This window comes from Colletotrichum destructivum, chromosome 10, assembly GCF_034447905.1.
Source record: "Colletotrichum destructivum chromosome 10, complete sequence".
Lineage (NCBI taxonomy): Eukaryota > Fungi > Ascomycota > Sordariomycetes > Glomerellales > Glomerellaceae > Colletotrichum > Colletotrichum destructivum.
The window spans coordinates 2,641,493-2,668,666 of NC_085905.1; the positions used below are offsets into that span (position 1 = coordinate 2,641,493).

The 27,174-nt window shown below is 57.4% G+C and overlaps 7 protein-coding genes across 7 annotated transcripts; 4 read left to right on the top strand and 3 right to left on the bottom strand.

Annotated features, from left to right (window-relative positions):
- On the top strand, nt 1-680 carry CDEST_15094 (uncharacterized protein; the record flags this gene model as incomplete). Its single annotated transcript, XM_062931250.1, has 1 exon — nt 1-680. Exon 1 carries the CDS (start codon nt 12-14, stop codon nt 678-680), a length of 669 nt encoding a protein of 222 aa, XP_062787301.1. The 5' UTR covers nt 1-11.
- A 1,015-nt stretch (nt 681-1,695) lies between these two features.
- Nucleotides 1,696-11,395, bottom strand: CDEST_15095 (Putative AAA+ ATPase domain, ATPase, AAA-type, core, cbbX, AAA lid domain, DNA2/NAM7 helicase). The gene is made up of 6 exons (XM_062931251.1): nt 7,609-11,395; nt 6,087-7,538; nt 5,691-6,027; nt 4,897-5,594; nt 3,942-4,835; nt 1,696-3,859 (listed from the first exon to the last, which is right to left on the bottom strand). The coding sequence occupies exons 1-6, from the start codon at nt 9,098-9,100 to the stop codon at nt 1,905-1,907; spliced, it is 6,828 nt and encodes a 2,275-aa protein (XP_062787302.1). The 5' UTR covers nt 9,101-11,395; the 3' UTR covers nt 1,696-1,904.
- On the top strand, nt 9,806-11,245 carry CDEST_15096 (uncharacterized protein; the record flags this gene model as incomplete). Its single annotated transcript, XM_062931252.1, has 2 exons — nt 9,806-10,022; nt 10,086-11,245. 2 exons carry the CDS (start codon nt 9,806-9,808, stop codon nt 11,243-11,245), a joined length of 1,377 nt encoding a protein of 458 aa, XP_062787303.1.
- Nucleotides 11,396-13,239: 1,844 nt separating the features above from the next.
- CDEST_15097 (Putative ribonuclease H-like superfamily, exonuclease, RNase T/DNA polymerase III) lies at nt 13,240-14,793 on the top strand (the record flags this gene model as incomplete). Its single annotated transcript, XM_062931253.1, has 3 exons — nt 13,240-13,453; nt 13,561-13,772; nt 13,846-14,793. The coding sequence occupies 3 exons, from the start codon at nt 13,240-13,242 to the stop codon at nt 14,782-14,784; spliced, it is 1,365 nt and encodes a 454-aa protein (XP_062787304.1). The 3' UTR covers nt 14,785-14,793.
- Nucleotide 14,794: 1 nt separating this feature from the next.
- On the bottom strand, nt 14,795-19,571 carry CDEST_15098 (Putative F-box domain, leucine-rich repeat domain superfamily, F-box-like domain superfamily). The gene is made up of 4 exons (XM_062931254.1): nt 17,578-19,571; nt 16,681-17,397; nt 16,509-16,620; nt 14,795-16,451 (listed from the first exon to the last, which is right to left on the bottom strand). The coding sequence occupies exons 1-4, from the start codon at nt 18,319-18,321 to the stop codon at nt 15,673-15,675; spliced, it is 2,352 nt and encodes a 783-aa protein (XP_062787305.1). The 5' UTR covers nt 18,322-19,571; the 3' UTR covers nt 14,795-15,672.
- A 4,648-nt stretch (nt 19,572-24,219) lies between these two features.
- On the top strand, nt 24,220-25,817 carry CDEST_15099 (Putative chalcone isomerase). Its single transcript, XM_062931255.1, has one exon. The coding sequence runs from the start codon at nt 24,403-24,405 to the stop codon at nt 25,579-25,581; it is 1,179 nt and encodes a 392-aa protein (XP_062787306.1). The 5' UTR covers nt 24,220-24,402; the 3' UTR covers nt 25,582-25,817.
- A 373-nt stretch (nt 25,818-26,190) lies between these two features.
- Nucleotides 26,191-27,021, bottom strand: CDEST_15100 (Putative glutaredoxin, thioredoxin, Thioredoxin-like superfamily). The gene is made up of 2 exons (XM_062931256.1): nt 26,738-27,021; nt 26,191-26,628 (listed from the first exon to the last, which is right to left on the bottom strand). Exons 1-2 carry the CDS (start codon nt 26,940-26,942, stop codon nt 26,459-26,461), a joined length of 375 nt encoding a protein of 124 aa, XP_062787307.1. The 5' UTR covers nt 26,943-27,021; the 3' UTR covers nt 26,191-26,458.
- Between the last annotated feature and the right edge of the window lie 153 nt (nt 27,022-27,174).

The following is a 27,174-nucleotide window of genomic DNA, read 5'->3' on the forward strand; positions in this document are numbered from 1 at the left end:
GTTATGTCTATATGATCACATCCACGTTTACTAACCATTGCACCTCTCTTTTTTTCCAGCTAAACCTGGCAATAACACCGCTGCTCCCCCTGCTGCTGCTCCCGCTAAACCCAAGACTCCCGCCGCCGCCCCTGCCGCACCCAAGAAGCCCGCCAATGCTCCTGCTGCCCCCGCCGGGGGTCTCCAGGGATTGCTCGGTCTTCTCGGCGGTTTGGGTGGTGGTGCGGGCGGCGCTGGTGCCGGTGGCGCCGGATTGGGTAACCTCCTCGGAGGTCTTACGGGAGGTGCAGCTGGCGGTGCCGGTGGAGCGGGAATTGGCGACGCCCTCGGGGCTCTCGGGGGTCTCGGCGGAGGAGCCGGTGGAGCTGGTGGAATTGGTGACGCCCTCGGGGCTCTCGGCGGTCTCGGCGGAGGAGCCGGTGGTGCTGGTGGGATCGCCGACGCCCTCGGGGCTCTTGGCGGCGGCGCCGGCGGTGGTGCCGGAGCTGGTGGACTCGGCAACATTCTCGGAGGGTTTGGAGGTCTCGGTGGAGCGAAAGCGAACGTCGTGGAGGCGAGGGGAAATGTGGCGGATTTCGCAGAAGACGCGGCGGCGGAGGAGGACGAGGAATGAAGGTGTACTTACTCACAGATCGCACACACACATCCGGGATACTCCTTGCGGCTTGTTTAGCCTGTAGCAAATCATCATTGTGGCTTTTCTATCACTCTCTCTACTAATACGCTTGGCTACCGTGCCTGCTGCCCTCCTCGTGGTGCCTAGCGTGAATCTCGTTCTAATTTTCTTGAACCTTTCCTGTATTAGTCTTTTTGGCTTTGATCTTCCCCCCCCCCTCCATGGGGTTTATACAGTTTCTTGGGCCCCCTTGAAGCATACATTACGCGTGATGGCGAACCAACAACGGTCGATCTAACGAGGGGGTTTCGAAGTATAGATCGTCTATCGCAGAACGTCGTCGGCTGAGGCCCGGCACCGAGACGCTGATTTCGTCCCTCGCCTTCTGTCTCGTGATGCCGCGGCAGCGGAACGTGAAGAGCCAAATCGACTATGTTCATGAGACTCGCCTCTAGATGACGACTGCCTAGAAGAATGACGTTCCGCATCACTGCTGCCATAAAACAAGGGTAAGTATGACTTGTATGCCGGTGTCACCATGATATGACAGTTCACACACCGCACCCCGCAACTCTACTTGTACAGACCGGAGAACCCTCCGTCATATGGACCCTCCTCCTCCGCCGACGCGCCCATCATCGCCGTCGTCGTCGTCGGCCGCCCACATGCCACCGCCGGCTGTCAAATAGCCGAGGAGGAGGGCACTGGCGTCTTGCTCACGTCTCTTCTGAACCCCCCCCGTTTCGGAGGATTAGCGACCTATCCCGGGCGATCTCTGACGGGCCAGTCAATACCTGCATGGAGCTTCCTTGGAGCAGAAAAGCTGACAGGGTGAGGGAGGCGCCCGGGGGGTCCCCGGTCATCCAGGGCGAGACGGAGGCCACTGATCTGTTGCGCCAATCGCATTTCGATCCGAGGTGCGTTTGCCGTCCTGCCCGTTTGATCCTCGATCAGCAGCGTGTTGGACTCCGGCCCATCAAACGAGGATTTGCTGTTTCGTAGATCCAATCCTGCGGTGAAGGAGCTGAAATGGGCTAAATCGGGAATATTCAAGAGTTTTTGCCCATGAATATGTCCACCGCTGCGATATTGATCGATTGCTGTTGACCCTAGCGGAGATCAATACAGGCCGTCGAGTCAATGAAGCAGAGACTTCAAACCTGGAAGGGCGCTCAGAAATACCAGTATAAACTCCTAGCAGATCTTCTATAACGATACAAACAGAACACAGAGACATGTATCGACCCCTCAGAGACAGACAAGCAACCCCATCAACTTCACTCGTCTTTTAAGACGAGGCAATCTCATCATCAGAGATGTAATGCGACCCCCCCGCACACCGAAACCCCTGAGCCTGCTTGATCCAATCGTAACCCATCGGGCATCTTCCCATTTTCGCGGCCTTCTTCCGTTGCTCTTCTTCCTTCTTGAGCCGCTCTTCCTCCTCGATCAGTTCCATGAGGATGGCTTCGCGCGCGGCACCGACCGCCTTGCGCTTCGTCTCGAGCAAGGCCCGGTACTTGGCGTCTCTCTCCTCCTGTGCCTTTTTGTCCCTCTCCAGCTGCTCCCAGACCTCATCGCTGACGTCGGCGTCCCGGACTGACTTGCGCTTGCAGTCGTCGACCTCTGCGGTCGGGCTTTCGGGCGGCGTGCAACTCGCCTCGTCTTCCTTGGTGGATGCCTGATACTGCGAGCTGATCTTGTGCGGCGTCTGAGCGGGTGGAGGTGCCATGAAGAAATCCTGCAACCTGACCCTCTTGCGTGTGGTTTCGGCTTGCTTGCCGCGGATCTCCCGCTCGTCAAACATCTTGTCGAGCTCCGCCTCGACCATGGCTTCCGTGACCGTGATACACGTGCCCTGGCGGGACTTCATGGCCACCGAGAAGATGGACTTGGCCAGAGTCTCGACATCGCGGGCGCTGGCCCAGCTGGGTTGCGCCGAGAGCGCGCGGAAGTCGCTGACGACATCGTCCGTGAAGTCTGTCGTGGGGTACTCGAGGCAGTTCAGCACAAGGCGGTTGAACGGCTTCTTGCTCTCGAGCATGTGCTTCTGCTTCGTGAGGAGCTGAAGCAGAAGGTCGAAACAATCCTCGGCGCTGAGGCTGTAGAAGTCGATAACCTCGGGGAAGCGGCTGGACATGCCCGGGTTGACCGAGATCAGCCGGTTGATGTCGTCGTCGTAGCCCGCCAGGATGATGACCATACGGCCCTTGTACTTGTCCTTGGTGACGGAATCGACGAGCTCGTCAACGGCTTCCTGGGCGAAGTGACCCTCGGCCAAGCGGTACGCCTCGTCGATGAACAGCACCCGACCAAGAGCCTTGTCGAGGAGTTCCCGGACCTTGGGACCCGTCTGCCCAACGTATTGCCCAACGAGATCGGACGCAGAACGGTCGAGGACCTCGGCGGTGGCCAGGAACCCCATGTCGTAAAAGACCTTTCCCATCTTCCTCGCCGTGGACGTCTTGCCCGTCCCGGGGGGGCCGCGGAAGAGAAAGTTGAAGGGGATGTTCTCTTTGGGGTCCATCCCAAGAGACTTCATGGACCGTACGCTCTCCTGGAACCCTTCCAGCGTGGCGACGATCTTCTCACAGCCGACGGTGCCCTCGAACAGTTTGGCCACGTTAGTATCGGTGCGTTCCGCCCGGTCAAAGTTTTCGTCCAAGTCGAGTGCCTCGAGGGTCGAGAGTTTGTCCGTCTCCTTGGACGAGAGACGGCGCTGGTGGCGGGCCTTGGCTTCGTTGAGGAGAATGTCCACCTCGCCGGCGTTGCCAAAGTTCGGCCTGTTGCGCGCCCGTTCCAGCATCTCCAAGGCAACTCTCTTTGCCTGGTCAGTGGCCGAGAAGCCTTGTTGATCGAGCTTGAGATTGAGGATCTTTGCCAGTTCGGAGCTGTCAAAGTCTTCGAAAGTAAAGGCCGAGGAAAGGGGGAATCGGCGGCTAAGGCCTGGGTTCGCGTTCTGGAACATTTCCTCCATTTGGTCCTTGTAGCCGAGAAGCAGCACGCAGCGGTCTTCTCCCGGGACGCCTTGGACTTCGGCCACAATGGTGTCGACCACTGCAGTCTTGTAAGGGTCGGAGAATTTTCCGACTGATCCACTGCCGCCGCTGCTGCCACCGCAAAGGCCGTACGCTTCGTCGATGACGAGAACCTTGCCCTCTGTCGCTGCGAGAATGCCTTTGGTCTGGGCCTCAGAGGCGCCCAGAACCGTACCTATGAAGTCGGACGGGTTCTTGACAACCACTAATAAGAGTTAGAGATGTGGAAAAGAGGACGGCTACCTAGGTAGATAAACAGTCATAAGTCCCTCGGAGGCTACACTTACCTTCTCCGTTGGACAGCAGTCCAATGTCCACCAGTATTTGGCCGTAAAGTTTCGCGACGGTGGTCTTGCCAGTCCCGGGTGACCCGAGGAAGACCCTGTTGAGTGAATACTCGATGACGGGCTCCTCGGCGAGCTCACGGAGATAGTTCGACTGAATGCTGTCGACCAGAGCTTTGACCGACTCTTTGACCGACGAGAGGCCGACGAGACATTGAATATTCTTCCAGGCCTTGCAACTGGAGAGGGCGCTTGACGGTTCCGGCCCGACCAGGTCCTCCTTGGTGAAGAGCAGGTCATTGGTCTTGGCTCCAGCACGGGGCTCCTTTCGGAGTCTGTTGGCCTGTCTCTTGGAGATGTTGGCGAGGAGATTCTCGACCGCTCTCGCGTTGCCGAATCCCACTTTGCCTCGCCCCCGGCCGAGTTTCCGGGTGACGACGCGGAGGTAGAGGTCATCCTCCCACTTCATGCGGTCGTTGTACTTCTTCTGAATCTGATATTGGAGAATCCGCAGGAGCTCGTCATCTTCAAAGTCGTCAAACTTCATCTCCGTCGGGAAACGGCTGGGGAAGCCCGGATTGTGGGCAAAGAAGGACTCCATCTGCTTGCTGTAGCCGGCCAGAAGGAAGATGATCTTGCCCGTGAGGTTCTCCACCTCGGCGAGCAGGAAGTCAAGCACCCCCCGCCCTCCGGGGCTATTACCGGACGAGAGTTGGTAGGCCTCGTCGATGAAGAGGACGCCACCGCCGTTGTTGAGCATGCCGTCCAACATCTGTTGGCAGCCCGAAACTCCCATCGCCGCAAGCTTCGAGCCAGACGTCTCCTTGAAGCAGCTGCCGGCGATGACACCGACCGATGTCACAAAGTTGCTGTAGATCCGTGCTACAGTCGTCTTGCCTATTGTACCTTTAGTCTCATCCAGAGCCATCGGTCGCCAGGGGTGCTTTGTTTGGCTTACCAGTGCCCGGGTTTCCCAAAAGCGTACAGCCAAATCTCTCCGTCGACAGTGAGATGCCTTGCCGGACCGCGATGTCGACCTTGTTCTTGATGGACAGGAACTCCTTCTTGACACTCTCTATGCCGATCATGCCCATCAGTCCGTCCAGAGCAGCGCTGCTTGCGCCATCCTTCTTCATGGCATTCCATTCTGCTTGAGCACTCTCATCAGGTGCCGGTGGCTGCCATGGTTCCGGGGCATCGCCTCGTTGAACTTTGGCTGCTGAACTTTCTGACTTTCGGGCCTGCTCGGCAGCCTGCATCTTCTGTGCTCGATCCCTCGTCGCTTTCAAGTCGTTGAGCTCCGCGCGGGTCTTCTCAAGCATTTCCTTGTGCTCACTCTCCTCTTGGGCGTACTTTATCAGGCGTCGTTCGTGGTCGAGCTCGTCCTGCATCTCCTGGAGCTCCTTGGCGTAGCGCTTCTGCGCCGCTTCGCGATCCTTTTCCATCTGGAGATCTCGCTGCAGTCTTCTACGAATATCTTCGTCTTCCAGTCGACAGTCACGGCACGCGGCGTCTTGGTCGGTGCATCGGACGGTGAAGTTGTGGCCCCGATCGCACGTCTTCCCAATGCGCTCCATGCATGGGACCTTGCGGTGGTCTGCAATTCGATGACATCTCATCTGGCACGTGTGTTTGCCGCATGACAAGGAGGCGTTGCTGTAAATTTCACCATAATTAGCATCATCATCATCATCATACTCCTCCTCCAGTGGGCGGTCTCTCCCTCGGTCATCAATCTTTCCTGACACTCACCAGATCTCGTCGCAGCCTCCCTCGGGACACTTTATGTCAAAGTCTTCGGGTTTGGTTAGCAAAGCCGTCTTCTCGGGATGCTGTTGGCAGCGAATGGCAACGCCATCTTGCAGGTACTCCTTTTCCTTGAGCAGACTGAAGAATGGCAGCCAGATCGCCTGGCCCTGCGAAGACGCCATGAAGGTCTCCATGTTTCCTATCAGGATGAGGCACTCTCTTGCTCGGGAACACAGCACGTTCAGGCGTTCTGGCGCCTTCATGAAGCCAATGTCGCCGTTGTTGTTGCTTCGTGTCAGTGAAACAATGACGATATCGCTCTCTTCGCCCTGGTAGTTGTCTATTGCAGTTAGCCCAAGATTCCGATGCCGAAGAGAAGCATGACAATGGTGGTCTTACCAATGGTCGACAGCCGAATCCCTCTCGAACCAGACTTCACCTTGCCCGCCGCCACCGTCATCAGCCCCGCACGGATGAGCTCGAACGAGTCCAGGTCGTTGAGCCAGGGGTCGTTCTCGTGGCTCAGCATGTCCCGGAGCAGTCGAAGCTGGCCCAGATACGGCGTGAGGACGACGAGATTCTCCGTGCCATAGCCCTGCTGCCCCAGGTACTTGACCAGCTTCAGGACCATCCCCGCCTCGAAGTGGTTCCGTTTGCTTGCGGGAAGGCCGCCGTCGCGGCGTTCGGCGATCTCGCTGGCCGCCTCCTCCGGGTGACTGTGGTTGATGAAGCTGACTCGGCTCTGCAGTCCCTTGGGCGCCTTGCGTGCCTCAGTCTTAGGATCGTCGAGCAAGTCAGGGTACGTCATATGTCGGACAAGGTCCGAGATTTGGGGGTGCATGCGATGTTGCTTCTGGAGCGTGACATGTCGATGCCCCTGGAGAATCATACGTTCAAAGAGCGAGCGGTTGAGATCGAACCCATCCCCCTTCTCCACACTCAGTGCGAAGTTATTGATCTTGGGCCGGAGTTGCTTGTGGTCTCCGATCAAGATTAGCTGGCTGGTCATGCTGTGCAGCGCAGTCAGCACGTGAGCCTCGAGGATCTCACCGGCCTCCTCGACGAGGACGACGTCCGGCTGGGCGGCCTTGATGAGCGACTTGTACTTGGCGGCCGCGGTGGTGGTACATCCGATGAGTTTCTTCTTCTTGATGAACGCACACTTCCTCTCATTGTACAGGGTATTCACCTTCTCTTGGGCCTCATTGAAACGCTTGATCAGGCCCTCAGCCGCTTCGATTCGTTCTTTCTGCAGAGACTCGGCCCAGCCTTGGGCGTGCTTGCGCCTCTCATCTTCGGGCATCTCCCAGATGCTCTTGCTTCTAGCTTGGACGAATTGATGCAGCTCGCCGGCATCAAGGCCCTGAATCCACCGATCGAGAAGGTAGTCGGGCTTCATGGCTTTGTTGTCTTTGCCCGCCAGCGCGAAGCCCTCGTCTTGTTCGGGTAGAAGAAAAGCCTCGTAGAACGCCGCGTCCTCGTCGGAGAACTCGAGAAAGCTCAGTATCTCCATCGAGCTTACCCTTCCGTGGACGAGGCTGCTGCATTCATCGTTGATCTTTTCTCTGATGTTGGTGAGTTCTTCCTTTGTGTTGTTGATGAGTTCCCATGCCTCTGGACTCCGTCGGTCGATGCTCGCACGCAGCTGCACGTCCAGTGACAACAAGGCGGTTTTTGCTGTCGACTTGGAGCCGAGCCGCACCATTTCAATGGACGGGATGCCGATTTTCATGAGATCCTCGAGGAACTGGTCGAGGGCATGGTTGGTATAGCTGAGTACCAGGATGCGCGTTGAGGGGTCCATCAGAAGCACCTTGGCTGCCAGGGCGCCCACAAACGACTTACCAGTTCCTAGAACGCGGAAGGTCAGTTTCAAGATCATGTGACGTGACGTGACGGGATAAGAGCCACAGCAACTTACCAGGAGGGCCTTGGATGAGGGCCACTGGGCTCTCTAACGTGTGTAGCAAAGCCCGGATCTGAGAATGGTCGAGATCAAGGCGTCGGTCACCCAGATCAAGCTTGCGCGACTCGCCATCCAGCAGCTGCCGTAGCCGTCCTATCTGGACCTGCACGAGAGTACCATGTTGCAACGAATCGAGTGACTGGTCGTCCTCGTCGTCGGCATCGAGCCGAAGCAGTTCCCCTCCGAGAGGCATCTCGACCATGTCTTGCAGGCGTTCTAGGACAGGCTGATAGGCAAAGACCGGAGTATCGACAAGAATGAACTTGAGATCCTTGGGCGCACGAAGAGCCAGCAGAGCTCTGCCAGTGGCATCGCTGCTGGTAAATTGCAGGGAGAGTACGGGCGGCTCCTTGCGCAGCTCGTCGACATCGCGGAGTAAAAAGACAAAGGCGACGATGTTGTCGTCTCGACACAAGGCACCGAACGACTGGTGACGAAGGAAGCTCCTGCAATCATTCAAAAAGGCCTGGCGCCTGAGTGGTGTCACTCTCGTCAGGGCTTCCAATCCCTGCTTACACGCAACAAGCACGGCACAGAAGTGGCCTCGTTTCTCATCGCCGGTATCGATGCCCGTGAACGCCAAGTCGGTGAGGATCTGGGCCGTCTTCTTGTTCTTCTTTCTCCCTGTGGCCACCTTCAGTTCATCTCGAAGCTCTCCAAGCATGTCCTCGCGGAGGAGGCGGAACTGGTTGTCGAGATGGACCCGCGGTCGTTGTGCGAAGCCAATGCCAGCGACTTCGGCTGCTCGTCGGTAGAATGGCGGCGCGCTCGAGTAGAACTCGTCGCTTGTGGGAAAGACGGAGATGTCCCGGAAGTTGACGAAGTCATTGTCATGACGGCCACCGGCTGTTTCAAAGCCTGTGTCAGGAGCGGTGGACGATCTGAGCTCGAGGACTTTCTTGATTTTGTACGTAAGATCGCGGGTTCTGTGATCTCGAGCGTTCTGCAATGGCGACTGCTCCAAAGCGATGGAGATGTCATCGACAATGCCGTTGAGCTCGCTATCGGAGAGGCTCGCTAGTTCGAGACAGAGCCAGGCAAACACGTAGAGCTCTTCTTCGGCCATCTGGGAGTCCCGATAGACGTGCAAAAGGTTGTCCCAGAGAACGGGCGGCTGGGCGATGATAAGCAACAGCTGATGAAGGAGCTCGCCGTCGTACATCATTTTCACTGCTGGATCGATTAAGTACGCCATGAACGGGATGACGTGGGACCGAACGAAGGTGGTCGACAAGTCGATCCGGATGCTGTGTCGGATGGCGTTCTTGGCAATTTCGCTAGCCGTAATAATTTCCAAGCAAGCAGCGGGCGATGGGTTCGTCCGGACGGCCTCGAGGAACAGACGGGCATCTGCAGCTGTGATGATTGCTTTGCCCCCTTTGGTGACATCCCGAAACACCTTCAGCAGGCGAGCAGCACGACGAGGGTCCGAGGTGGAAGACGTCATGGTGCGCTCCGAGATGTTGATATAAGGTGATGGTACAAGGTGATGGTGTTGGTGTGCAGGTGATGGAAATGGTAGTTGATGGGTTCAGAGGATATCCGGTTCTACCAACTGAGATGAAGCTGGTCACCCAACCCGGGTTGTTTCTGTCTGGCGGTAGAGTCTAGAGTTGAAGGGGATGGGAGTTGATGAGTTGAGAAAATAGCTTGGTATTCCGAGCGGACTGGCAAAAGGAAGAGTTCTGCCTGGCCGGTCTGCTATATCGAGATGAGTAGAATAGGCAGACAGACAAAAAGCCAATGGTTGACGTCAAAAGTGAAAAGGAGAGAGGTAGGAGGTGGGAGGTGGGAAGTGAGAGACAGTCAGACAGACAGACCAAATGCTGCCTCATGGGAGGGACGGCGCGTATTCCATCACGTGCCGAGCTTCACCTCCCCTCATCCCACTCCGAGGAAGACAAGGTTAGACTTTGTTTGCCTGTGAATACACAGTAAGGCTGGCCTCCAGCATGAAGGTTGCATGAAAGCTTCACCTGGCTGAGCTCCTGAGTGGCTGGCTGGACGCCCACAGAGCAAACAGAGACAGGGTAGGGTGAATACAAACATAGCAACGACTCTCGCGTCGACGCGCAGTCCCTCCTGTGTTGTGGTCTTGTCTCTTTTTCACAACACCTACTTACCTCAGTCTTCATCCTTCAGCAACAACGCAATGTACCAAAAGCAAAAGGTGGGATACAGCCTGGCCCAACGCAACCATCGGTGGCGGCAGCGGGGGCCGCCGTTGGGGCTCTTGGTTGAGAAGGTCGACGTCGCCGAGTTGGCCAAGCCGGCTAAGCGCTACAGATCTACTGCCCAGGTGACCAACTGCGAGCTCGTTGCGTCGTACAACTGGCTGGACAAAAAGCAGCCAACGGTCATGATCCCAGGTACGTGATCCGATCTTGCTGGTCGACCGGCTTCGTTCTTCATCCTGCTAACGCTCGACTCAGGCGCGCCGCCCAGATGGACGCCGCTCGCTGAGCCCCAGGAACTCAAGGAAGACGGCGGCGTCTATTATCGCGACAAGAACGCTGCCAGATACCCGGCTCACCCGATGGAGCCTGCCACTAGGGCTGTTCTGACGATGCACCCGGAACCTTTGACGAAGCCGGTGGACGTTGTCGCGTGCGGAAGCACCATCGGGAGTCTTCTCCACTTCGTCCGCGGCAATGAGCGACCGTTCCGCATGCTCGTCGAGGTGGTCGGCGGCGTCGTGCACCTGATCCGCCGGGAGAACTCGCCGACCGAGACGATCCCAAACGTCAAGGGATTCGGCCACACGTTCCCCGAGACCTACACGACCTGGGACGCCAGCGTCCGGCAGTCGACGTCCCATCAGCGTGTCCTTCGGTACGACTTTGCTGGTCTCGGCTGCATCGTCCGGCACGAGGGTGACGGGTACCTCGAGGACAAACTTGGGCCGTCGTCAAACAGAGTTCCCTCCTCAGACGACGAGCAGGATTCCATTGACGCGCTGGCCAAAGGTCTGGACGCCAGTGGCATAACCTCCAAGACTTCCATTCATTCGTCCAAGCTGCACCTGCTGTCGGGCGGCTTCCCGGTGCCACAGACAGCCGTGTTCGACCTCAAGACGCGGTCCATACTCCGCCGAGACAAAGACTTCTTGGGAGAGGAGCTTCCCCGGCTGTGGGTGGCGCAGATCCCCAACTTCATCCTGGCGTACCACGAGCGAGGCACCTTCACCGAGATCGACGTCATTGACGTGTCGGACAAGGTCAAGGCGTGGGAGGCGTCGATGAACCGAGAGCTCTCGCAGCTGGCGGCGCTCTTACACCGCATCGTCGGCCTAGCCCGGGCGAGCCAGGACGGAAGGCTCGAAGTCAGCCGCCAGGCGCTCACGACGCTCGAAGTTCGCAAGCAGTGCGCCGGGGTGTCTCCGGTGTTCTCGGCCGATATGATGGCCACGTGGAAAGCGTGGCTGGCTGCGGATGCCGCAAGCGAGGCGGTAAACGACGAGGACAGCAGCATTGAGGGAGATTCAGACAGCAACGATGACAGCGACGACGGCAATCTGGCATGGGGCGAAGGCGACGGCGACTACACGGCGTGCTCGGAAAAGTGTTCCTACTGCGGAAGATGCACGTACTGAGGAGCTGACGGGTGCAATTGGGAGATTCTGTTATTAGCCAGACGATTCAGTTAGATAAAATAGCAATGCATTTTGCTTCCCAAGCTTCAAGTATCGTGAGGCCTCTTGGTGCTTCAGAGGCCGGGGTCACAGGGCCAGGATGGCGATGGCTTCAATGTTGTGGAGAGGAAAAGACGCGACGCGCCTAGGCAAAAGAAGGTCAGTCCCATGTGGGTGATGACGTAGGGAAGGAGCGCAACCATCTATCTCTCATTGGCCAGTTTACCGACTTTTGGAGTATGTGGGGCAGGAATTCGGTGATTATGTCAGTCAGTCTCGGTAAGATGGTCTCTCACCGACGCCTTCACCATGTCTTCCAGGTTCTCGTTGGAACGCGCATGTTATGAAAGGCAGAGTACGAGCTCACAGTAACGCTCGGAACACTGCTTTCTTCTCCCGCACACTGATCCAGTTGGTTGACGGAGCTTTCCGGTGTCTGCCTCTGGCGGTGTCTCCTCTCCCACCAACAAACATAGTTGGAGCCTACAAGTCGACAACCCTGACCAAGGCTGGTAGGGAAGCCCCTCCGTCTTTTACTTTTTCCAATCGCGACGGCGTAGATTTCCGCATGAGCATACAGTAGGCTACTTATCTCGGGATGGACAGACGGGCGATGGCGTGCTCCGGGCCATCGATGACAGTTCCGAACTCTAAAGGCACGCAAGTCAATCGAGTCCCACCATGCCACTCCAGAAATACGCATGGTGAAATCTTTCTTTGACCTATCAGCTGTTGAGAGCAAGTTCATTCATCGGTTTGAATAGAAGGGGATGGTTTTGAGTACTCTGTGGGGTGCCAGTCGATTTATCCCATCTTCTTTGATACGCAACTGTAATCCCCAACAACCCAGAGCTTCAACTTAATGAATGCCGGTCACGACTCAGAGAGCCGCAGCCTTCATAATCACAGCGTGGCACCATGAATCAAGAGTCAGTTGAGCTCAATATCTTGATCATGTGGCATTTCGCCAAAGTTAGTCCTGGTCTTGAGCTGCGCTGTGCTCATGGTTCTGAGTCCGAGAGACTCTCGGTCATCACAAGCGTTGGACACGCACAAACAGTCGCCAGGCGCCAAACAACACGCGCTGTCCTGTCGCCACTCGCGGCAGCAACACGCTCACCTGTTTCTCCATTTCAGCAAACATAGCTGCCCTTCGAAGCGAGATGTTATTGGGGCCGGATTAGGCTTCTTGTAAACGGGCCTCATAAACGGCCGGCGGCCTGCGAGGCTGAGCAGAGCACCTTGGTTGGCTTGAGTTTTTGCAAGACGGCAGTTGGACTCTTTCATCGCCGTCCAAAAGTGGGGGAATGTGTGGCGTCTCGCCAACTTTCCCTCCAACAACACAACACCACACATCATCGTCGACGATACATGGATTGAAAGTGGAAAAACTCCTGCACCAGGCACTTGTTGGACGAGGACGATAGAAAAAACGACAGCGACTGGGGTCCAGCTTCTTGAAGAACCTCCGGAGCCCTCCTTCGTCCTCGGCGCCTTCATATATTCACTCGTCTCACCCAGTCTTACTCTCACTCTCACTCGTCGCACTCATCACACTCATCTCACTCATCGCTCTCCTCTCGCGACTTCCACACACAAAGCCTACCAACGTCTTGTCACTTCCTCCCTGTTCCTCCTGCTTCGTCTTACCTCCTTGTTCCTCTTCAATCCAAATCCGTCTTCTACTCACCACTCAACCTCACGAAAACAGTTCGTTTTCTTGATCCGTTAGCCCATTCTGTTCATCACGATATCTGCTCTGCTCTTCCACCAGCTCATTGCGCTCATTCCAACCCAATTCCAACCCATCGCACCACCCGAGCATATCTCCCGCGACACCATCTGCAACCCGACCACAGCGATATCGCGACTTTTGAAGGGCCCCCGTCAACCACAGCATCCATCATTATCCTTGTGAGCCCGGTCTCTCTCATTCGAATAACCATCCGACCACCATGACTTTCTACCAACAAATCGCGCCGGCTCAGCTGCCCCAGACCCCGTACGGCATCCCCTCCACCACCATCGAGCCGACAGAGGGTTACCTCCGGCTGCTGCGCTCCATGGCCCACCGCAGAGACGTCCTTGTTAAGAACGGCTTCGTCGTCAAGCCGCTCTCCGATGCCGACATTGACGACAAGAGACGTTGCAGCAGGTGTAACATGCGCTGTTAGTTCTCCACACCCCCCCCCCCCCCCCGTCTCTCTTTCTCCCTTGACCAGCAACAACACCCTCACCTGCTTTGACGGTATCATCTGCTGACTTCACCCTCGTAGGCTCCAACAAGAGGAATAAGTTCAAGCCCAATGCCAACGACGCCAAGAAGGGAAGCTCCAACAAGCTTCCTGTCGGCTCCAGACCCCCGTCTCGGCCCCGATTCAACCTGGCCTCCGCCGTTCTCACGCTCTCTGACGGCGAAGAGGAGCCCGAGAAGCCCCCGAAGCCGGTCCTCAAGTGCCAATACCACACGGGCCGCGCCGTCCGCATGGTAGCCCTCCCTCCCTACTTTACCTCACCCTTCCCATCTTCTTCGGCCTCGCTTACATTGACCGTGATCACAGTACTACACCTGCTGCCGCGCCCACATCTCTGCTCCGGGCTGCACCTGGGCCCCGGAGCATCAGACCAGGTCCTACGACCCCGGCGAACTCGTCGCCCGCTACCAGCACCACCACACCGCGGCCCGTCCCCTTCTCGACCCGTCCCCTTCCACCTTCCCCTCCTCGCCGCCGTCCCGCACGCCACGCCCCGCCGTCGCCATCGACTGCGAGATGGGCACCGCCTACGACGGCGAGTCGGAGCTCATCCGCGTCACCCTCGTCGACTACTTCTCCTCCGAGATCCTCCTCGACAGCCTCGTCTACCCCCAGGTCGCCATGCAGCACTACAACACCAAGTGGTCCGGCGTCTCGCGCCAGCAGATGAACGACGCCCGCGCAAAGGGCAAGTGCATCACCGGCGGCCTCGACGCCGTCCGCGCCGCCGTCTGGCGCTGGGTCGGCCCGGACACCGTCGTCGTCGGCCATGCCGTCCACAACGACCTCGCCTCGCTGCGCTGGATCCACCCCCTCGTCGTCGACTCTCTTCTTCTCGCCACCGCCGCCCGCGCCGAGCGGGAGAAGCGCGAGCAGGAGGAGGAGGAGGCCCGTAATGAAGCTGCTGCCGCCGCCGCCGCCGCCGCCGCCTGCGAGGGTGGTGTTGACGAGGACCTCATTGCCTTTGGTGGGCTTGACATCGCCTCTCGAGAGGATCGGGAAAAGGCCTCGGCCCAGGACGTCGCGGCGGAGAAGATCAAGGGCAAGCGCAAGCCCGGCGGTCTCTCCCTCAAGGCGCTGACGGCCGAAATGTTCGACCGCCAGATCCAGAAGGGCAGGACGGGCCACGACAGCATGGAGGATGCCTTGGCCGCCAGAGACATCGTGCATTGGTTTGTCATGCAGAGGTCCGCCGAAATGCAATCACAGGACCAGGGGGTTCCCGTCGCCCCAGGCTTCTGGTGACACCAGTGTGAGGGGGGTGATGGTGACTAGGGTCACATGAGCATCTTGGAGGAATCAGTGGTATCTCGATGCCAACTAACGATTAGTAGACTACCTGGGTACTAGACTAGCAAGCAAGCATCGCAAAGGCCTAGAGGGTTGCCGGCTTGGCCCGCCCAGTGCATCCATCACACACGCACACATACACACAACGCATCAAAAAGGCTGGAACGAATGATCATTAGATCAGATAATACAAGAGCTTTTAACAAGGCCTACAAGGAAGGTCGTGAACAGTCACATACGCTTTTCGTCACCGCAGCTGCCCAGTGTTCCGTACGAGCCCGCGCCGTTTCTACTGCCAACACTCACCATGGCCGATGCTAGTCATCATGTTTCCTCATCAATGCCTGATTGCTATCTGATACCGTGACCTTCAGCTGATGCTACATCAGAGCTACCAAACTCGAAATCATTGACGAGGCAAAGTAATAAACCCTCAAGTCTACCGCCGCATAATGACGAGAAGATAAAAGTAGAGAAAAGTGAAGGCCTAGAGAGGGCCGGGTTGGCCTATGCCGTGTCAAGAATCGAAAGAAGCCAAATGAAAACAGTCCAACGGCCAAAACCAAGCAAAGTCGTCAACGCCTCCAAGATATGCTTTGCTGCACTCATTCTCTCCCGTGTCTTCCAATGCCAAACCATGTCGAAAAGGGCTCCATCTGGCCAAAGTGGCCCAGCAAAAGGTTTAAACGTGGCAAGCGATCCATTTGTCTGTACCAATCCTTTCCCCCCCGTGTTTCCCGCGCGCTCCTGGGTATATTGTAGTTGCGTATCTCATGCCAAGCGTATCATAATCCCCAACAACTCTCTGGGCGGGGTTGAGCCTCCCATTTTCCATCTTCAGGTTTACGAGTGCTGTTGCTGTCCATTCGGCGTCGACTGCTCATTCATTTCCGGATCAGCGGGCCCTAGCATCGACGCCTCCATCGAGATGACACTTGCTCGGCGACTGCGATGGGTAGCCGGGCTAAGCATTGAAGCCTCCATCGACGCAGTGCTGGCACCTAGAGATGCAGGCCTTCTGCTTGTGTATGCCGGGAAGCCAAGATTCGTTCCTTGGGGCGAGAGAGCGTTCGCTGTCGATGTACTCGGCCCTGGACTCGTCGGGGAGTAGTGGCTAGACACAACCAGAGGTGGCGCATGGCTGGACGGGCCACCTGTGGTGGGGGAGTGAGCCGACTGAGGGAAGGCCGGACTGATGGGGCTGAACAATAACGGGGCCTGTCCCAAAGGTTGCGCGAACATTGGCACGGCGCCGGCCGGAGGCGCGTGGTTCGGCGGAGGCGGGGGGACGCCGTTTTGGGCGTTGCCATTGACCAGGTTCTGCGCCAAGAGAGGCTGACCGTCTACTGCCATCTCGCTGCCGTCCAGACCCTCGAACTCGTCATCCTCCAGCGCCTCGGCGTCGTCAACTTCGGCATCTCCATTGGCTTGTTCAGCACTTCCAGCGGCGGCATTACGAGGGTCCGCCGGACGCCGAGCGCCAAATGCCGGCAGGCCGGGGAACCGCGCAGGAGAGTCGCGCAAGCCCTCATATTCGGCGGATGAGTTGAGGTATTCGCGGAGTCTCGAAACGCCGGCTCCGGAGAAGACGCAAAACACGCCTCGCTGGTGATCCGTGAATTCTGAACAATGCAACATTAGTATTTAGTAACAAGGCAATGGCGTTTGCACCGACGTACCAGGTGGGGGTGGTCGACAAAACTCGTTAAACTCTTCTCTGAGGAAAGCGGTAACTCCCGTCAGGCTGAGGTGGGTGAGACGCGGGCAGCAATTTAACAACTTAATGATACTCTGTTGGCGGCCATGTTAGCAAGAGAGATGCAGTGGATTCTCAATGCGGGATGTACATGCCTTGAGCGTAAGATTGGTGCAGTAACTGAGATGAACCCTCTCTAGGCTGGAAGAGTAGTACTCGTCAATGTTGCCATTCGCATCCCGGCGTGCGCGAGGCCGGCGGTTGGCATGGGCAAGGGCGAACACAGACTCGTCGGTGATGTTGCTGCACTTGACGAGGCCGATTCTCTTGAGCTTGGGAAGGTGTGCCAGCTTCGTGACCGAGTCGTCGGTGAGATTCGTGCAGCATCCAAGATCGATGTACCTTATACGATTGCAGGCCTGAACGAGCCGCTTGACGGCCTCGTCTGTGATGTGGCCGCAATGACCCAGGTGCAGATAGTGCAGGTTCTTACCGAGCTTCGCAATGGCGTTGACGGCGACGTCGGTGATGTTGCGACACTTGGCCAAGACTAGGTTCCGGAGACGCGGGGCGGCGTCGATTATTTTTTGCACGGCCTGGTCGGTCAGTCTAGCGCACGATGTCAAGTCCAGGATGCGAAGGTGGTCGTAGGTCTTCCCCAAAGGTAGATTCATAAAGGCCAGGTCGTCGATGAGTTCGCAGCCAGCCAGCCGGAGTTCCCGGAGGGACTGACCCTTGGCAACGAGGGCTGTGATGGGCTCGTTTCCGATCTGTGCGCACTGGTGCAGGTCGATCTCGAGGATGTTCGGGCAATTGTCGGCAAAGGCCAGGATTGCATTGTCTCGCAGTTGGTGGCAGTCGTTGAGTTTGAGCTGGCGGATAGAGTCATGTCAGCCAAAGGTCCAAGGCCCAAAACGTAGCGGAGTGGCGGGGCGTGTAAAGACACCACCACAGAGACGTCAGACTGAGGGGGGGACGGGTGATTCCAACGGGACAGGGGTAACGGCAAAAGAGCAGAAGCGAAAAAAAAGGAAACAAGAAAAAGCGCATACCCTCTTGATGTAGCGGCAGTTCTCGGCCAGCTTGATCATACTGTCGTTGGTAATGAGGCGGCAACCGGAGATGTTCAGGCCCTGCAGTCTCTTGCAGTGCTCGGCGATGGTCATGATGGACACGTCAGTGATGTTCTCGTCGCCCGAGATGTCGAGGGCGAGCAGGGACGAGCTGTTTTCCACTAGCTTGGTCAAGCCCTGGTCGGTGAGGTTCCGGCAGTGCGTCAGGGTGAGTCGCTCGACGCGAGTGCAGACGGCAAGGGGCATGACACTGCCGTCGCTGATCTTATCGGCGAGAGGGGTGGCGGCCAAGTTGAGGCGCTTGATGAAGTCGCGGTAGGCGAAGAAGGGGGTGGGAAGCTGCAACGTCTGGCAGATGGACGAGTGGTTCCTCCAGTTTGTGCACGCGGGACGATGCCATAGAAGATCGACCGAGTTCTTTGCCCAGCGCTTGCAGGTCAGCATGCAGTGGAAGAGGTCGGAGGTGCTGTTGAGCTTGGCGAAGATGGAGATGAGGATCTCGCTGGGTAGGCGGTTGACGGCGGGCTGACACGGGTCGTCGTTAACCTGCATGTCCTCGATGTTAGGGACGCCGAGCGATGACTGCGAGTCGTTGCCGGCGATAAAAAAGTCCGACTCCTCGTTGTCGGCTGGGAGAGGCGAGTTTGTCGACGACGACGAGCGGGAGTCGGGAGTGACTGACTGGGCAGCCATGATCTCTATCGAGGGGGCGGCAGGCCTCATGACGGGCGACGATGTGCGAGAAGGGCGAGCAAGCGGTCGGCGGGTCGAGGGACTCGTAGGTTTCTTCGGTCAAGGGGGAGGGGAGGGAGGAGCCGAGTCCCCGGTGGGAGATTAGACGGTTTGGACAGCAGCGACGGCGAGTCGAAGGGGTCCTCGTCGTCGTCGTGGTTTGTTGTCGTCGTCGTCGTCGTCTTCTCGGTTTGTCGTGTTTTATGTGAATGGAAGGTGTTGGAGGGGACTAGATAGGTTGGAATCGACGAGGTAAATGGCGGGGATTTGTCACCAGGGCGGGCGGGCGGGCGGGCGAGGGTTGGTAAAAGGCGGACCAGTGCCACGAGCCACGAGGCCGACGTCGACGCTGAATCAGTAGGTACTTGACAGCGACGCCTGACCCACGGAAGGTGGAAATGGAGAGGCTCCGACAGTGGAGGAGAGGGGAAAGGCACAGGCGGACGCTGCTAACGCTGGCGCTGAGACTGGGTCGGCTGGTTGGTGAAAAAGGTACCTCGAGGTAAAGTAGTAGGTGGGTGCCTATGTAAGGTAGACAGACAGACAGGCAGGAGCCGGCTTAGCACAGGACTAGGAGGAATATGGCGGGCGCAGTGTGCAAAGTACAGTTTCCAGTACAGGAAGGACCCGTGCTGTGGCTTTGGAGATGCAGAGCAAGGGCAGGGCGCGGGAGGGTTTTGTGCGACGGACAACGGAGCGCGAGGCGAAGCGAGGCGGAGCGAGGCGACAGAAGGACGCCGGTTAGAGAGAGAGAGAGAGCAAATGAGGGTTCTGTAGGGAGGTACAATGTGTTTTTGTTCTCCTTCTTGTTTGTGTGGTTGGTGATGTGATGTGATGTGATGGGTGGAACTGATCTGAAGTGTCGATGGAAGCAGAGAATGAGATCAGCGAAAGACCAGAGACAGAGAGGACGAGAGACGAGAAACGGAAAGACCGGGGACGAGTTGGCGGGAGAGAGAGAGAGAGAGAAAGAGAGAGAGAATTGAGTATTCGTCCGTGTCGTGAGACGCAGCCAGGGTCGTCGGGCGGCGTGTGTGATGGGCGTGTATGCAGTCGCAGGTTTTGCAATCGCAGCACAGTCTGTGTCTTGTTCTCCGCGCGTGTGTGTGTGTGTGTAGTCGTGCCGCAAGAAGCCTTGAAGAAAAGAGGTGAGAGGTGTGCAAAGGGCAGCCAGCATTCGTACAGCGCAGAAGCAACAGTAGTCAACACCAACGCCACCAAACAAACAGCGAATGACGACGGGTCAAGGCTAGAGCCTAGTTTGGAGGGTAAGGTAGGGAGGGGTAGTTTTGGTGGTGAGAGAGAGGGATCAGCGAGGAAAGGGAGGTGGTGGCACACCTCCGGACCGGGGAAATTCCCTCCCTCCCTGAGTCACCCCCTTGGGCATCCAAACTGGGCTGAAAGTGGAAACCAGGGACGCCCAAGTGCTAGGACCTGGACCTGAACATGGACTGACCTGAGAGTTGCGAGGTGAAGAACGGCTTGGAGCCTCCGTACCGGGTAAGAAAAGTAACCGTTTGATAAGACGAGGCGAAGGGCAACACTGCTGCGGAGTCCTGCGAAGTTGCGGGTGTCCTGCGATGCAATGCGATGCGATGCGATGCCACAGCCAGGTCGAGATTGATGTGGATGTAGCGTAGACGTATACAGCAGCGAAAATACAGTACTGCCTTGGCCACTTGGGTACCTCAGCTCTACCTTCGAAGCGGCGTCAAAAGGTAAAGAAAGGCTGGCTGGCTGGTAGGTAGTACACGCGCGACTTGAGCGTGACTTCTTCGTCCGCCGCTCTCTTCCTCTTTCTTTTTCTATCTTTCCTTCCTTTTTTATATATATCAATTCTTATAGCTGCCCCTTCGATCATGGCATAGCAGGGGTGCAGAACCCGGTTTAAGCAAGGTGCGATCAATCTGGAAGACAGCAATGGATAAAATGAAAGAAAAAAGGAAACAGGCTCAGAAAGTCGAGATTGGGACGGGCGATGAGGACAGGTGGGTGGAAAGCCGCCGCGCGGGAGTAGCGAGGGGGGAGGACAGGACGGGACAATGAACAATCGGGATGCCGTCGGCCGGAAGTAGCTCTGGGCCATGAGAGGCGGGAAGAGTACTTATGGGCTGACTCACTCCCTTGAGTGGGCAGGTGGGTGTGCACTGTATGAATACCTGAGCTGGTAGGTACGTTGGAGACGTGGAGATACAGGCCGGATACCCTGTACACAAGGCTCAGCACCGTGATACGTACCCCTTTCTCCTTCCCCAGGGCCTCGGGTGCGAAAGACGAGACGAGGCGAGACGGCTTCTCTTTCCCTTCGTCATTCAACGGTTGCTTGCTTACTTGCTTATTCCAAGATTCACTTTTTCCATGTCATTTTCTTATTACACACCATACACTCACTCACTCATTTCATTCCTCGCTGCATTTGCTCCGCTACAAAATTAGACGCCCCCCCCCCCCCCCCCCCCCCCCCCCTCCCCCCCCAAAGTTAAAGCGCGTGCGGCGGCCGGCCACCGGCCACAACTCTAGCCTTCCATGCCCGAAATGCATTGCGTTGATGCACTAGTCAAATAACCATGCAGAAAAGGTCACTTCTCCAAATGAGCAAGTAACTCCTGTAAATGACTCCTGTAAATGAGCGTGTCAAGCGGCCAGGGAACGATCTCTCCGCGCTTGTGTGTACTCACGGCCGCTATGGCCCGCAAAATGATACCTGCCTGCCTACCTACCTAGGCACCTTACCTGACAGTACCTACCTACTGTACATCCCTCCCTGACACCTGACACTTGACACCTGACACACGCCGGCAAAAGAGAATAACGTCACTGTTCTTGTAAGAAAGGGCGAAAGAGGGAGCTAACTAAATGACTTGTTCCACGCCAAAATTCGATGGGAATTCGACAGATTCCAATGCCATTCCCACCTCATCAAAAGGGAGATGCGCCGCTTGTACCTGACGCTACCTGCAAATCGGCATGGTTCGCCAGCCTCCGACATGTCCCGTCGTGTCCTCTTTCATCGAAAGTCCAGACTCGGGGGGCTCAAATTGCTGCCATTCCTTTGACGTCCCCTTTGTTTCCCGGCATGCCTCCTTTACAATCCGAGTCTCACTGTCTGTACTCTCGAGTGAGACGGCAGGTTCGCGACGTCTTCTCGATTTGCACATGGCTCCCGCCTCCGCGTAGGCGTTGGTAAGTAAACCGGACCATCCGCCGCGTGCTGGCTGCCCGGAACGCATGGCCAACACCAACCAACCTCGTTCGCTTTTCGTTGGTGTCGCCGATATCGACAGAAAAGGGGCCTTCTCATTACGAACGACAAGTCAGTGCAGCAAATGATGACTTCGCCTCTTCGCCTCTCGGAGACGAGAGCCGCACTAGATACCCGGTCTCCGTCTCCGTCCCTCCCTCTCTGTCTGCGCGCTCAGACATTGCTGCCTCAGTTGCTTCAGGACGGCGTGATTCTGCATCTCGGGCACAGACAGCCTCCCACCCCATCTCGTTCGAGATAACGGCCAAAGTCACAGACGGGGGTCGGTTGGCGACGGTCTCATGAATCCTTCTGCCTTACGAGACGGGATGTCAGGGTCTCGGATGCTCGCGTCCAATGCGGTCCGCCTCCAAAGAGCCTAGACGTCCATGAACCCTCCGTCAAGTGCTGTTTCGCGATCTCCTTGCCGGATTGCACTTCCGTCGTCGCGGCCTGAAGCCCTGCTGGGGGGGTTTGTCGGGACTTTGTTAAAAAGTTCGTTGATCATGGCATGTCCTGCGCCAATACTGTTTCACTCCCGCCGTCCCGGCCCAACTTGTCGGCCCCTTGTCCTGGATCATCCATATCACCCGTCTTGAGTCTCGCGTTCCTTTCAATGGCATAACGGCGCAAGACCACTTGTTCCTTCGACGCTCGAACCAAACGGCATGTCCCGTGTGCCAGAGGCTCAGGGTGACGACGTCGGACGTCGGTGGTCGGCGGTTACGAGTGCCGGCTCGCGTCTTCGGTGTCGTAGCCATGATCAGTCTCCTGCTGCAATCTCGTCCGTGGTGTGTGTGTGTGTGTGTGTGTGTGTGTGCCCTGCAACAACTCTGACCGAATGCCAAGCCGGCATCGAGAAGCATGTGCATACTTTCTGGCTCTCGCTCCTCGTTTTCTTCTTGTCGACGATTCAACCAAGGAAGGCGGCCAGACTCCCCGGACACAGCCGCAACCGCAGTCGCCTTTCCCAGCTGTACGGGCAGCTAACTACGTAGGTGGGTGACCCCGATGACACATGCCCACGGTCTTCCGGGTCCAATCGCCAGGGACACGTTCGCTGTGGGCAACGCCGATTGAGTTGAAAAGAAGCAAAGCTTGAGTGATGTCAAGAACGGCACCCTTGCTACCGAACGTGGGTAGGGTCTGCGGGGAGAGGAGGTCGACCAACGGGCCAGGTCTCACCCTCGTTCGTCAATGAGGCGGCCACAGACGAGGTGTTGATCGCAGTGAATAGATAGCATGTGGAATTGGTTTCTCCTGGTTTGGAAGCGGCGGGGAAGCCACATTCGACATGTCAAGCATAACGCGCAATCGTCCTCGTCCTCTTGCCAGGATCCAATGGGTGGTGTGCCTATGTGCGACGTGATCCGGGGTGACGGTCGACGCATGCATGCAAAGTCGCAACCCCAGCACGACGAACCCAATGGCGCGGCGTATGAGGGTGAGCGGTGGCTTGTGGCTCAGCACGATATCATCACGAATCTGGGGCGCCCTCACGCGTGGGCGCTTAGATGGCCACGGACGACCGACCACTCAGCATCGCCCATCACACCTGGCATCACAGACATGACGGTTTCCTTTTGGTCAACCGCCATTAGTAGAAGACGTATACGTTTGTAGATGTCGCAGGTGACGAATCCCCCCCGCCCAGTCTGGTCTGTCTGTCAGCTTGTGATGAATAGGTGAGGTTGCTGTTGGCTGCGAGTCCCCACGTCGAATCCGGAACCCCGCGTCGACTTGGACGGGACACTCATCCAGACCGTTGCAAGGAAGCAGTAGCCAACAGCAGCCAGCAGCCAGCAGCCAATGCCAAGTTCGTAACCTTCTGCATTCGATCCGACTTCGGGCATTTCCTCCCGGGCCGCTTGCACGGGCCTCGACGGAGGAAAGAAGGACAAGGGGCGAAGGGGGCTGGAGAAGAAGATGGAGTGCCGGTCTGGTTATAGACCAGCCCAGTCCCATAAGCTACAGCAAACAGGCGTCGCCGTTGAGGCGTAGCAACTTGCAGCGTGCAGCTCACTCTCACTCTCACTCTCACTCTCCCTACGTTGTCCGTCTGGTTGTCTCCAGATTGTCCAGGGGACCTCTGGAAGGTTGAGATCTGTGGTGAGGCGGAGTAAGAGCCGAGACTCTCACTCAGACTGTTGAAGCAGCACGGACCATCACTAAAACCACCTACCCGGATTACGTACATGGAACTAGATACCTGGGTTCGGCGGAAGATCCCGAAACGTAGCGGACGCGACGTCATTCGGGGCCCGTCTTTGGGGTGCATAGACATGCTTAGGTACCTAGGTGTTCCTGGCACAGGTACGGAGCACCTATCCGTCCCCTGTCTGTACCGATTCGCCGCACACCATCGCCAATTGCAGCTTTCCCATACCTTCGCCATGCCATCTGCACCACTGACACTTCTCAGCCTCAACAGATAGGTTGTTGTTCTCGTTGTTGCTGCTGTCCGAGCGAACGGACGTCCCTTGCGACTGGCCAGTCTGCCTGTGCACTGCAGCATCCGCACGGTCGAGTAGCCTGCCACATGACCAGCGAAGTAATCGTCATACCCGTCCGGCACCGAACCCCGAATAGCAAGCCCGTCACTGGACAGTTGGACGGCTGTCCCCGCCCGAACATCCGCGCCCGCCGTCTGAAGAATCTCGATCCATCAGCCCACGCCCACGCTACTCCTCTGCATCTCCTTCCACACGCAAATCACGACCACCACCCGTCGCAACCACCTACCTCCACGAAACAAACACGCGCGCACACACGCACCCACTCGACGCCCTCTCCTCTTCTTTCTTTTTTAGAACAATTTACCTCGGCCCTTGATGTTCCGCCCACGCACCCTCCGGGCTCTGCCCAGGGGTCTGCAGCAACCCGCCGTCCGAACATCGCGGCGCACCTTGTTCTCCCGCCAGCGCAACTCGGCGTCTCGCCCCGTCGAACGAATGAACATCAGGCAGATCGGCGAGGAACGCATGAACTACGACCGCGACCGCACCTACTTCCTCGCCGCCGGCGCCATCGCGGGCGTCATCTCCTTCATATACACGGGCAACAAGCTGCTCAACGCCCTCGCCGCCGAGAAGAAGCGCAACGCCAACGCCAATGGAAACGGAAACTCCGGTGGCTACCAGCTCGACTCGTCGGTGCCGACCGAAACTTTCACGACCGAGGCCGGCTCCAAGCGCAAGGTCGTCCTGCACGACGACGAGGGCAGGGAGGTGGTGCCCACGGGCAACAAGACGGTACCCAGCTTCCCCCGGACCATTGATCTGTCCCTGAGCCAGACGCACCGTGACCCGGCCGCGCCCATCGCCGCCTCGGTCCTTGACGCGGACGGCGTCGAGTACACACTCGTCGGCCTCGGCATCCGCACCGTCACCTTCCTGGGCATCCAGGTCTACATGGTGGGTCACTACGTTGCGACGGCCGACGTCGCCAAGCTGCAACACTACCTCACCAAGAAGATCAACCCGATCGCGACAACGCTCGTGCCCTCGGAGCGCGACAGCCTCAAGGCGAAGCTGCTGGACCCGGTCGAGGGCGAGGAGACGTGGTCGGCGCTCCTGCAGGAGGTCGGCTGCCGCAGCGCCTTCCGCATCGTGCCGGTCCGCGACACCGACTTCCCCCACCTGCGCGACGGTTTCGTGCGCGCCATCACGGCGCGCTCGTCGGTCGACAAGGACGCCTACGGCGATGAGGCGTTTGGCGAGGCCATGAAGGAGTTCAAGAGGCTGTTCAGCAGGGGCAAGGTGCAGAAGGAGAAGGAGCTGTTGCTGTGCCGCGACGAGAAGGGCGCGCTCGAGGTCGTCTTTGACGATGGCAGGAGCTTCGGCCGGCAGACGATCGGCAAGGTGCAGGACGAGCGCGTGTCGAGGCTGCTGTGGCTCAACTGGCTGGCCGGCCGCAGCGTCGCGTCGGAGCCCGCGCGGCAGAGCATCATCGACGGCGTCATGGAGTTCGTCGAGAGGCCCGTCGGGACCGTCGCAACGCAGGTCGTGTAAACAAAAGGAAAGGAAACCGGCAAGGGAAAAAAAATACATTGTGGTAGAAGCTGTAAAAAATAACTGTAAAAGATCACTACTGGATCTTGTGTACAAATTAGCAGAGAGTTGCCAAGAAGGGGGCGACTCTGTAAAAACCATCTTGAACGCTGATTCTACTCCCATAGGACCAAACTGGATCCAGCAGTCAGGATCAGTTACACATTCACGACAAAAAGCTCAAGAAGGAAATAATCAAACACCATTAAAGTATGCAGCAAGAGAACTCTCGACATAAAGGCATTGAACCTCAGGGTGCAGGTCTTTTAACACACAAGGGGTCCTATCCTTACTGTTCGACAGCCTACAGCCTGCAATCCAGACAAAATTATATCTTAGCTGCACACAACACCAGAGCAGTCACATCAGAACGTCATGTCTTAACATAGGTACTCAAGAAATTTCCTCAACCATAACCACACTGAACTTGCGCCCCCTCTCGGTCAGGACCCAACTGCCATTATTGAGCAGTTATCTCACTCTACAATCCTCAATGATGGCGGCTGTCTCAGCAGTCGCAGACAGCTTCCCAACCTCACGGGGCGACGCCTGAACAAGATGACTAAGTCAAGGCGGTTATTGTCACATGTTTTATGGAAATCGTTTGTATTGGAGACGTTCTAGGCGCCGCAGGTCTCTATCCCATGACCTGCGGTGGTATCTCGACATGCCCGCGCTCCTCCCAATCCAATACGGCTTACAGCATCGTTGAGCTACAGCTTGGACGGCCTTCTTTTTTGATGGCGACGCGCCCGTCAGTCAGCGTCTCATTATCTGCTGTGCGACTGCCTTCTATCCCATCGAACAACAACGACAAGGGCGGGAAGGTGTTTTTGCCTTACGCCTTGAGGGCGCCGGCCTCCTTGAGGAGGTTCTCGAGCTTGCCGCCCTTGAGCAGGTTCTGCAGGTCCGAGTTGCCGCCAATGTGCTTCTGGGCGATGAAGGAGTTGGGGACGGAGCGCTGGCCGGTGATCTCCTGGAGGGCGTCCTGGATGGCGCTGCCGTCGTCTGCGACCGGTTAGTATGCGATCCGAAAGGTAATTCTATGCGCGCGCCCTTGCGATGACGGCGGGGGAGGATAGGCAAAGGGAAAGAAATGGCGAAAGGAGCAACTCACCAATCTGGTCGAGCTCGAGGACGGTGTAGTCGGTGTTGAGCTCGTCGAGAGTGGACTTTGTCTGGCGACAGTAGGGGCAGTACGACTTGGAGAAGATGACGACCTTGTTGTCGTCGATGAGCTGCTGGACTTTCTGCTTGGTGGCGGCCATGTTTGCGGGTGATGTCTGGGCGGAGGAGAAGAGGCGTCTAAAGAGGAATGCCATTTCGGGGAGGGGAGAGACGGCGAAGGAGGGGTGGAGGGGTGGTGATGATATAAATACGGTACAGCCGGGGACGGGGACAAGGACGGATAAGGGGAGAGTGGTGGGGTATTTGTCAGTGGGAGGGGGTACCCAGTACTTGTGTAGGCTACTTAGGTAGGTGGACAAATTGGGTACAGTGCACCGCGAGGGGTTGTTTAGATGCGCAGGACAGGACTTGCTACAGAGACAGACG

Coding starts and splice junctions, on each gene's coding strand:
- CDEST_15095 (XM_062931251.1), bottom strand. CDS start 9,100: ATGACGTCTTCCACCTCGGACCCTCGTCGTGCTGCTCGCCTGCTGAAG. Junction 7,539..7,608: donor CCTCATCCAAGGCCCTCCTG/GTAAGTTGCTGT, acceptor TCCGCGTTCTAG/GAACTGGTAAGTCGTTTGTG. Junction 5,595..5,690: donor GGAGGCTGCGACGAGATCTG/GTGAGTGTCAGG, acceptor TGAAATTTACAG/CAACGCCTCCTTGTCATGCG.
- CDEST_15098 (XM_062931254.1), bottom strand. CDS start 18,321: ATGAGGCCTGCCGCCCCCTCGATAGAGATCATGGCTGCCCAGTCAGTC. Junction 17,398..17,577: donor ACTGCCGCTACATCAAGAGG/GTATGCGCTTTT, acceptor TCTATCCGCCAG/CTCAAACTCAACGACTGCCA. Junction 16,621..16,680: donor GCACCAATCTTACGCTCAAG/GCATGTACATCC, acceptor GGCCGCCAACAG/AGTATCATTAAGTTGTTAAA.
- CDEST_15099 (XM_062931255.1), top strand. CDS start 24,403: ATGTTCCGCCCACGCACCCTCCGGGCTCTGCCCAGGGGTCTGCAGCAA.
- CDEST_15100 (XM_062931256.1), bottom strand. CDS start 26,942: ATGGCATTCCTCTTTAGACGCCTCTTCTCCTCCGCCCAGACATCACCC. Junction 26,629..26,737: donor CCTCGAGCTCGACCAGATTG/GTGAGTTGCTCC, acceptor AACCGGTCGCAG/ACGACGGCAGCGCCATCCAG.